The 10,589-nt window shown below is 31.9% G+C and overlaps 1 protein-coding gene across 1 annotated transcript in view; it reads left to right on the plus strand.

Annotated features, from left to right (window-relative positions):
• PIGX (phosphatidylinositol glycan anchor biosynthesis class X) overlaps positions 1-10,079 on the plus strand; it is a 24,416-nt gene extending 14,337 nt beyond the window's left edge. Inside the window, exons 5-7 of the mRNA XM_074370974.1 lie at positions 3,885-4,098; positions 5,701-5,801; positions 8,484-10,079. Coding sequence (XP_074227075.1) covers positions 3,885-4,098; positions 5,701-5,801; positions 8,484-8,627 — 459 coding nt within the window. The 3' untranslated portion in view covers positions 8,628-10,079. The remainder of the gene's footprint in view (positions 1-3,884; positions 4,099-5,700; positions 5,802-8,483) is intronic.
• The last annotated feature ends 510 nt before the right edge of the window (positions 10,080-10,589 follow it).

The following is a 10,589-nucleotide window of genomic DNA, read 5'->3' on the forward strand; positions in this document are numbered from 1 at the left end:
CCTCCATAACCTATGAAAAGAAGAGCACATGAAACCAAAGTAGAAGAATGGAAAAACGTGAAGATTGTAGCAGAAATCAATTAACTAGAAAACAGAAACACAGTAGGGAAAATCAGTGAAACCAAAAGCTGGTTTTTTAGATGAATAAAATTGATAAACCCTTAGCCAGACTGATTATAAAAAAAAAAATGTACTATTAGAATCAATACCCCAATGCTAGAAAAGTATTATATATTTCATTTTTATAAAGATTTACATTTTTAGATTATACAAGTTATTCAGACACCAATTACTATGTCTTAATTGGGGAGTGTTTTTTTTTTTTTTTTTTTTTAAGAGCTCTAGTCTATATCAGAAAGACCTGTCGAATGTTACAGATATGGTACAAAAATTTCATAGTTTAATTCATTTAACTTTGCTGTGGTAGTTTATGACATGTGTAGTTGAATATTGTCAAGAAACAGTATAGATCCTTGTCTGTTTACCAGTGCATGTTGCTTTAGGAATAATTTTTGATGCATAATTTCAATTTCTTGGTAACATTCATTGCTATTGTTTTATCATAGTAAAAATGGAATAATGAAATAATGAATTATGATTTTTGCAAATCAGCATACAATCACTGGACTTTTAGGAGTTGCATTGACAGTTTGGCACATGTTTGGAAGATTTGCCAGCAGCCAGCTATTGTCTAGACCACTTTTGATTGTCAGGTTATGATTTTCAAAACTGTTTTTCTATTGTTTTGAATCAAAGTGATACCCATACCTCCAACTATCTTGAGATTATGATCACTTGTCAATTGGTGTGGCTACTTGTACATTTTTGCCCTTCCCTATTGTAGCTAGGTTTCAAGAAATTTATAACCGAAACTCCTGAGTCATCTCTAGGATCTCAGACTGTTGTTTATGGGCTCGCTTCTGCTAGTTCTTATTTGATCTTGCTTTAAAGTAGATTTGGGTCTCTGTTGAGGTTCATTTTTAAAAATTACCCTCATTTTAAAAATTGAGGTATAATTCATAAGTCACCCTTTTGAAATGTATAATTTAGTAGTTTTTAGCATATTCATAAAGTTATACAACCATCACCACTATCTAATTCCAGAATATTCTCATCACCTGCAAAAGAAAACTCCTGTAATGCTGATTTTTGAGATTCAGATACCCAGAATAAAAATTTTTGAACCATCACCAAATAATCCTTTGACCAACAGAGCCCTTTCTGAAGGCCAAAATTCCATTTACAGCAGTCTGCCTCATTTTCATTATATCCCAATTTAAATTCATATTTTAAATATTCTCAATTTTGGGAAGTTGCCATATTTTTATTTCTATAGAAAAAATAAACAAAACAACTCAATAATTAGAGAAGCTGAAGATCATAGTACCATCATAAATTCTAAATAGCAGAATTAGGAATATACTTTATACTTAATTTTCAACTAGATAAATATTGGCTATTTTATATTATTTAACCTAATTGAATAGGGGAGTCAGTTTGATCTGGCTTTGACTCTTGGCTCCTCTACTTACTGGCTGTAGTATATTGTTTATCCACCCTGATACTTTGTTTGCTCATTTATATAATGGAGCTAAGAGTTCCTACTTGATAGTGTTCTTGTGAAAATTAAAGGAAACAATGTATATAAACCACTTAGTGAAATACCTAGCTACATAGTAAGTACTCAAAGAAAGTTATCTTTATTATTATCGGGTCATTATATACGTCCTTGTTGACAAGATAGAAAATTTGGGTTACATGTTATTTTGATTTGTTATCTAGTTGTACCCAAAGAGAATTAGTTCATTAATAAATTTCTAGCAGGAGTTCTTTAGTAAAATTCCTTACGGCTTTGCTCTTGTGAGCCTTCTGATTAACATTTTTATCCTTAGATAAAAATACAGAAGACATTCATAACATTCATAAATGTTACATATATGTTGGTTAACAGATTGGGATTTCAATTAAATCTCAACAGCCTAGAAAAAGATGGATTATAGCCAGAAAGATAAAATTTAATAGAGATAAATCTAAAGTCAGCTACTTGAAAAAATAGGATAGGGGTTACTTAAAGTTTTCTGCAAAAAGTTCCAATGAAAAATGTAGGGATGAATAGGTGGAGCACAGGGTCAGTGAAACTATTCTGTATGATGCTGTAATGGTGGATACATATCATTTTACATTTGTCAAAATCCATAGAATGTACAACATGAAGAGTGAACCTTAACTTAAGCTTGGACTTTAGTTAGTAATGTATCAACATTGGCTTATCAATTGTAACAAATGTAGGACACTGATGTTAATGATAGAGAAAAATATGAGAGGTGTGTGGGGGTGTCTGTGGGAATGCTGTGTATTCTGCTCAGTTTTTCTGTAAACCTAAAACAGCTCTAAAAAATGAAGTCTATTAATTTTTAAAAATAACATATAGTTAGAGAGATAGATATGTATCACACTGAAATGAGGCTGCTAAAAAGCGAATGCAATTTTTGCCAAAGAAGGTAATATTGCTCCTATTTTCTGAGTATTTCAAAAGGCAACTGATATGGTGAATGGTTTGGAAACCATGTCATGAGAAACTGGGAAAACTGTGAATATTTCTTTGAAGAGGAGAAAACTTCGTGGAGGCAGCATGGTGAAATAAAGAACATATTTATCGCAGATATTGTAAGCAAGGACAATTGGTGAATTGTTATGGGTCAGAGCATTAAGTTTCTACTCATAAAAAAGGAATAATTTTAACAGTACATAAAGTGAGATGACTCAAAGTAATGAACTCCTTTCCAGTCACAGAAAGTATTAAAGCAGTGGCTGGATACCTGAAAAATACCCTCAATGGCACAGTGGTTTAATTTGATCACCTCTGAGGTTCCTTATGACTCATAAGATGATATAATTCCTCGACCTTTGCCAATGAGTTCTGTTACTCTTATAATGAATATGTGAAAATACAGCACTTGGTCACTATCAAATAGGAGAATTAGGATGCTTGCTGTGGTGGGTAGAAGTTAATGCTGGTTTTTTCTCTGAGATACCTTAGGGCTTTGCATAGAGAATCTAGAGAAAACTTGTGTATGTATATTCACCATACACACACACACACACACACACGCACACACACAGATTATGTATATGTCGATATACATGTGTATATGTATGTGTATGCGTGTGTAAATTTGGTTTCATAGATAAATATGTACATATTTATACAGATATATTATGTATACACATGCACACGTTATAATTTAGGACTGATTTCTGCCACATGTGCATTTTTACTTTTGGTGTAGAATACTTACTTTAAAATGTTTTTTTACCATATTATTTTTTAAAAGAATCATTTACCATTTTTTCCATTAACTTTTTATACCCAGTATAGAAAGAGTGCTGACCTTTGCTTTGACTTCCTGACCACAATGCTCTATCTTATTCACTACCGTCTTACTTGCTTCTCTGAAGAACAGGAAATTACCAGAAAGATACCAATCATTTTAACCTAATACTGAGTTAACTGTTTTTGTCATAGTTTTCATACTTGTTGAATAATGCTATATTATTCACAAAATTTCTTTTCTTGGTACCTGTTTTTTTACCTAAACAAAGGTTGAAAAGAAAATTACAGAGAAGTCTTTATTATGGGGAAATTTCACACTCCAGTGTGTAATTTTCTTAGTTTACTTTTGGTAAACTTTTATTAAACACAGATCACATCTTGTGTTTTCTACATAAAACTGAAGATGAAAGGGCAATGGAAATTGTTTATAAGGGGAGTGTGTTTGACATTGTTGTTCATCTGTATAGCGTTCTTCTGGTTTTATTTTTGTTTTTTAAATGTTCCTTATTCATTTCTTCTTTTGGATTAATGTTTGTTTTCCTTTTGACAGGCAATGATGGTTTCAGAAAATTTTAATATAGAGGCACCCAACTATTTGTCCAAAGAATCTGAAGTTCTCATTTATGTGAGACAAGATTCACAGTGCATTGATTGTTTCCAAGCTTTTTTGCCTGTGCACTATCGCTATCATCGGCCACATAGTAAAGATGGAGAAACCTTTATTGTGGTCAATAACCCTGAGTTATTGATGTATTGTGACCAAGGTAAGGGTTGCAAGTCTTTTTGGAGGGTTGAAAATAAAAATAAAGGTATAGTGGTAAGTCTGAAAGTCAAGGACAGTACTAACAAAATCGTATTTCTTTTTTTTTCTTTTTAACTCTGTAACATAAAGCACAGATATAGAAAAACTTTACAAATACATAGGCTAGTGAATTATTAGAAGGCAAATACTCTTGTAGCTACCACCCAGGTCAAGAAACAGGACTTTGCCAGCCACCGTAGCAGCAGCCCTGTGTGTCCTGTCCAAATCATAGCCCCCTCCCTTCCTCTAAGAGTAACCCACTCTGCTGACTTTTAATCACATCCTTATGTTTCTTTATACTTTTGTCACCAAAGTGAGCATTCTTAGACACTATAGCTTAGTCTTGCCCATTAAAAAAATTATTTCCATTAAGTGTCTTAATTTACAGGTTTCCCCTCTATCTCTTTTAAAAAAATTATCTGTTGAAGAACTTGGGTCATTTGACCTGCAGTTTGTCATTGTTGGGGTTTGGGTAATTACACTCATGCAGTTCATCTGAGTTCTTTATTACCTGGAAATTGGTAACTGGTTCCAGAGGTGTGATCAGATTCAGGTTTGATTCTTTTGGCAAGACTATAGGTGGTGCTGTCTTCTTTTATGAGTGGGTGTGTAATGTCTGGTGCGTTTCTTTTTTCAGCCATTGATCCTCATTGCCCCTTTGCTGCTTTCTGTTTTTTCATATTGATATTGTAGCATTTTAACTATTAGTGTTTTATCTCTACTTGCATGTATTTTGGGGTTTAAGGGGATACTTTATCACCTAGTTTTGTTGTAAAAGTTGTCAATGAGTTTTTGGTTTTGTGTGTAATTGTTCTTTCTGTTTTATGTGTGGATTTAACTATATTAAAAAACTATGCTTTCACCATTTTCAGTCTTCCTAGAATCAAGACTTTAAGAAGCCCCCTTCAGATTCAGATCTTTTTGTCTCTAAATTTGGGGAAATTAAAATGTTTACAAAAGTCAATAGCACTGTTACTAAAGACTGGCAGATAGGAAGTTTTTAACTATACATTTGCTACTGTCATATATTTTATGATGAGAAAATAAAAAAGTATTCAACCATGTGGGGTTTGTTTATCTAACCTAGTTTTCTGTTTCTTTTAGTGGTAGCTTTTACTTACCCTATATAAAGTTTGGAAAAGTGCCCCATCCTGAGAGAGCAAATGGGGTTCTGGAATTGTTTGTTTTTTTGGTCTGAGAGTTCTTTACTTGGGTGTGTTTTCTCTATGGAAACTTACTGAGTTATAGGCTTAGGATCTGTTCAGTTTTCTGAGTATATATTATAGTTTTAAAAAGTTTAAATTTAAAAAAAAAAAGGTCCCTGGAGTAATGGGATTTGTTAAGAAGTCATGCTCAACTTCTGTACAGTTTTTATAACTTTATAATTTCTTAAGCATCCACTTGGAACAAGCTGTTAAAATAAAACAGCATGTGATAGATGGGTCCAAATCACGTACATTGTGTATTAAAATGTTTTGAATATTCATATCCCAACATGAGAGATGGCCTAGACTCTAGTCCAGATATAGCTTTTCTGATATGATGTTCTACCACTTTTTCTCAGAGTTTCCAATTTTGAAATGCTGGGCTCAGTCAGAAGTGACAGCTGCTTGTGCTTTGAACAGTAAGGATATCTGCCAGTGGAACAATATGAAATATAAATCAGTAAGTTAACATTTTATGTTGTTTTCGGTCATGCAGCCTCATTTAAAACTCTTTTTAATGGTATCACTTATATGTGGAATCTGAAACAAAAGACAAATAAACTTATCTGCAAAACAGAAACAGTCTCTCATAGAGGACAAACTTGTAGTTATAGGTTGGGGGAGCGTGGAGAGGGGATAAATTGGGAGCTAGAGATTTGCAGATACTAACTGATATATATAGAATAGATAAATAACAAGTTCATGCTGTATAGTGCAGGGAACTATGTTCTATATCTTATAGTAACTTATGGTGAAAAAGAATATGAAAATGAATATATGTACATCCATGTATGACAGGCATTGTGCTGTACACCAGAAATTGACACATTGTAAACTGACTATACTTCAATAAAAAAAAATATATAAACACAAAAAAACCTCTTTTTGTAATGTTTCTGCCACATTTAAGGGATTAGCGTTTTATATTCTACCATAGGAAGCTGTCTTTTGTTTGCTTTTAATGTTGTTTCTCTGTCACTAATGGCAATAGTGGTTTCGCATTTATATAGAGTCATAGAATCATTTAATTTGGGGGGTGAAGATTTAAAGTTAGTCCCATGCTTCATTGATCCAGAGCTTGAGTATAGCTGATACACTTTTTTTAAAAAACTGATTTTACTGAATAAAACTTCAATTTGTTTAGAACTTTTTATTCATTTTCAAACAACAAATTAGTTTACTTATATTACACAGAATAAGTGAAAGAAGGGAAATAAAACTCTATAAAGTTGTATCATTTCAACTGTGATGAAGTTTCTAGGCAGTTGTATTCTTATTATAATTCTAAATCTAGGCTATGTCAGGACATTTGTATAGTTTGTACCTCCCAACTTGTTTTCAGTTATTAAATAGATAAGTGTTAGTACTTCATTAACACTGGCTTTGTCTGAGAAGTCTACACTTTTCTACTTACCTTCTTTAGTTAACATGGTCTACCTCTTTCTTCTCTTCAGAGTGGTAAGTCTTTGTACAACACATTTCTTTTCTTTCCCTCTTTTTTTCTGTCCTTTTTTCCTCTTTTAAGAGCTGCCTTTTAAGTGATGCTTGTAGTATCTGAGTTTCTCTTTGTTCCTAATTCTATTTAAGGCCTGCTTTCTTTGGTTGAATGGCACAATCTGTGTCATTATTTTTACAATTTATTTTTACAAGGAGTCAAATGAGTTTGCAACAAAAGTAAAATAAATTTAAAAAGTAGCAGACAACATAACTGTTTATCAGATAAACATAAAGCAGATTTATTCATATGTACTAATGTGAATAGATAGATTTGAACTGTTTTCCTCATAGTTACTTAGAAGTCTGTCTATCAGCTAGCTCAGGAAACTACTACTGATGGTAAAGGCTTACTACAAAGCACTACTATTTTGTAGAGGAGAACCTACTTTGAACTGATAGTTGGAAAGATGTATGATTACTTTATGCAACATAGAATTGCTTTTGAGATTTCCATTGCCATAGGGTACCTGAATTTTTTTCAAACTCTAAAATACATCTGGAGAATTGCATTTGATTTTCTTATGTGAATGAAGAGTGTGATTAGTGTTTGTTCATGATTTATTGGTTTAAAAAATTGGTGGTATATGTTGCTACAAAATAAATCACCATATTAAAACATTTTAATTCAGTTCTCTTTAAGACCATGTAAATTGAAGTAAGCGGTCATAATTAAGTACTTTGATTTATTTCTTTGTTACATTTCTTGTGTGTGTACATGTATATATACATACATACACATACATACATACCAGAAAAATAGGTGACCATTACTAAGATGGTAATCTGTATACTAAGGCTCATTTTGTTTGAGATGCCATTATTTGAAAGATAGTTTCAGATGGCACTTTGTTACAGATTGTGTCAGTAACACTTTTGTGGGGGGAGGGATGTGAAAGTAGAATCCATGCATTTATAAAAAGAAACCAAAAATAAAAGTATTCCCAAGTTACCTAAATTCTAATGTTTTTAAAAATCTATTTTTAAACAATAAAATTTCCCAAAGTTTCTAATTTCTCAAAGTTTCTAAATTTCCCAGAGTTTCTAGGTCTAATTGAAACCCTTTATCTTCAAAACTGAATAGAAAATAGGAAGAAAATTGAACATAGGAAAACTTTTGCATTGCTAGTCAGTATCACAACTAATTGATGTTGTAATAACAGTAAAGGACACATTCAGTTGTGTAATTTGTGAATAACAAACTTTTAAAAAGCTGAGGAGAGAAACAGCAGAATAGGAATGAATGGATGCTTTAGTTTTATTGTTGTTTTAGGGCTTCAACTTATAGAGAATTCTGTATTCTAATATGAAACATAGTAAGAGGAAATAAATGTTTCTATTGATTACAGAAGTGACAGAATATAGTTAGAATTTTTTTTAACAGTATACTCAACTCTATGTAAGAAGCAGAAAATGTCAAAAGTAATGAGAATTTAAGAATTATTGTGGGAATTGAGTCTGATTCTGTTACATTAACTGATATACTGAATCTAAAAGAATCATTTAAACAGTAATGTTACAGGTAGTGTAGCATTGGCTGAGAGATATTTAGAAGAAAAAGTTAAATTAAAAATCAAAGAAGTAGTGGTCTCACCTTAGAACATTGATCTTAGATGTCTCTAACTTCTCTATCCATTTCTCTCCATAGGTTTATAAGAATGTGACTCTACAGGCTCCAGTGGGACTGACCATACATACCTCTTTAGTATGTTCTGTGACTCTGCTCATTACCATCTTGTGTTCTACTCTGATCCTTGTGGCTGTTTTCAAATATGGCCATTTTTCCCTCTAAGTTTTATGCAGTTAAATGCGTTCCAGAAACCTAAGTAAGACCTATTCATTTGCGACTAGAAGCGTTCTTCTAGAATTACATCATTACTTTTGTCTTTTGTCTTCATTTATGGCTAATATTATGTTTACTAGAGGAAATTCTGGATCATTCTCAACTAATTTCAAAATTCAGTGTTCTGTAGTATAGACCTTTGATAATCCTCAAGCATCAAGTGCCAACAGAGGAAACTTAATTCTGTTAAATTAATATTTATTTTGTGAGAAGTGACTTTATCTTCATTTAGGTTATAAGTGAGTACTTTAGTAGAGACAAATTATTGCTAAAAATTGAGAAAATTGTTTTGAGTAAGAATAATTTGGATGAATCAGACTTTATTTAACTGTTTATCTTAACGAGAATATTAGAGTAATTTATCCAGGATTTCAAAGAAAATCATTAAAGTAGGACAGCTAAGAAGTTATGAAAATTGGTTATTTCTTAAAGCATTTCCATTCTCCTTTTATAGTTTATAGTACTTCTTTTGAATATATGAATTGGCAAAGGGCTTATGAAATTACGTACTAAGATTTAGTTCTGATTTAATTCTGAATTTGTCAGGAACACAATTCAGATTGTCATTTTAAAGAGTATATTTTATTAAGTTGTACAGCTACAAAACTTTTTTTGTATTTTCAGGTGATTTTAAAAAAAAAAAAAGGTCTGATTGACTCTTTTTCTTTGGAAAAAATTAGAAAATAAAGTAAGTGCCATAAGCTAATTAAAAAATAAAAGGATAAGCATGTTTCAAAACAGAAACCAATGAACTGGGGTATGTTTGACACTGTTTGTTTTGTATGGCATAATGGGATATGATATACTTTATACATACTATCATTCTTAATTTCCTAAAACTTTCTGGTGTTTTTATGGGAATAAATCTTTTATAATTTGCCATGTACAGCTTGACCTAGTAAAAAGAGTTCTTTTTAAGGTGTGTTTGAGAACATTTATTTTGGAAAAGGCAAGCCAGTGCCATAAAGCATAAATATTAGAGATCTTTAAAATGATGAAAATTTCAGCCTAGTCTTGTTTCATAGCTGTTTATTGTTTTCTTATAAGAAAGAATTCCACGTTTTCCAGGCATTTTTTTTTCACAATAGGATTAATATAGTGGCACTGAAATAGAATTATATGCCAGTTAAAATTCAGTAACATCAACAACCTTTTGGAATATGGCTAGACTAGGTGGAGGAATACAGTACTGTTTAACCTCTGAAGAGCTTTGGGATGTGTGTGTGTGTGTGTGAGAGTGTGAGTGTGATCTTTATTTTCTTTTGTACATCAAAGCCAAGATTCATCAGTATTTAAATGTTTTCAAGTTAATATTCAAGATTGTGGCTTGGAACATGATTCAGCCATTTTCTCATTTATACAGGTGTTCAGAAGTGTAATAAAAATGTGAACGTGACTAAAGATACTTTGATATGACTTTTCTTGCCTGATAAATGTTGCAGATGACATTACTATTGGTATAACAGAACATTTCTGGTTTTGAATCTTTACATTATCTTCTTTGGATACTTAAAAAGTGAATAAGCACTTTATTTTTTAAAAACTTTAAATTTTTTAAAGTTTCATAATTCTGTGTATGGTCTTTTTTGTTTATAGCCAAGAAAATGGGTACTGTTCTCCTGGTCATTGTATTCCAGTATTTGTTCCACTTTTATGGTTTATTTTTCTCAAAGTATTCTGTAATTTTTTTGGAAAATAAAAGAGACACAGGTTACCTCAACTAAGGGTGGAGGTGGGGCAGAGATTGTTGTGTGTGTATCTCAGCCATTCTACCAGGAACTTAGATTATTCAGCCAGATCTCCTGGAGGGTGGTGCATACATGGCTTAGGAACTGGGAAGATATATTTCCACTCTAGTGATTTCAGAATATAATGAGTATAAGGATTATTCTAGTCAGGTAGTCTACTCAT

This window comes from Camelus bactrianus, chromosome 1 (genome assembly GCF_048773025.1).
Source record: "Camelus bactrianus isolate YW-2024 breed Bactrian camel chromosome 1, ASM4877302v1, whole genome shotgun sequence".
NCBI classification, from domain to species: Eukaryota; Metazoa; Chordata; class Mammalia; order Artiodactyla; family Camelidae; genus Camelus; species Camelus bactrianus.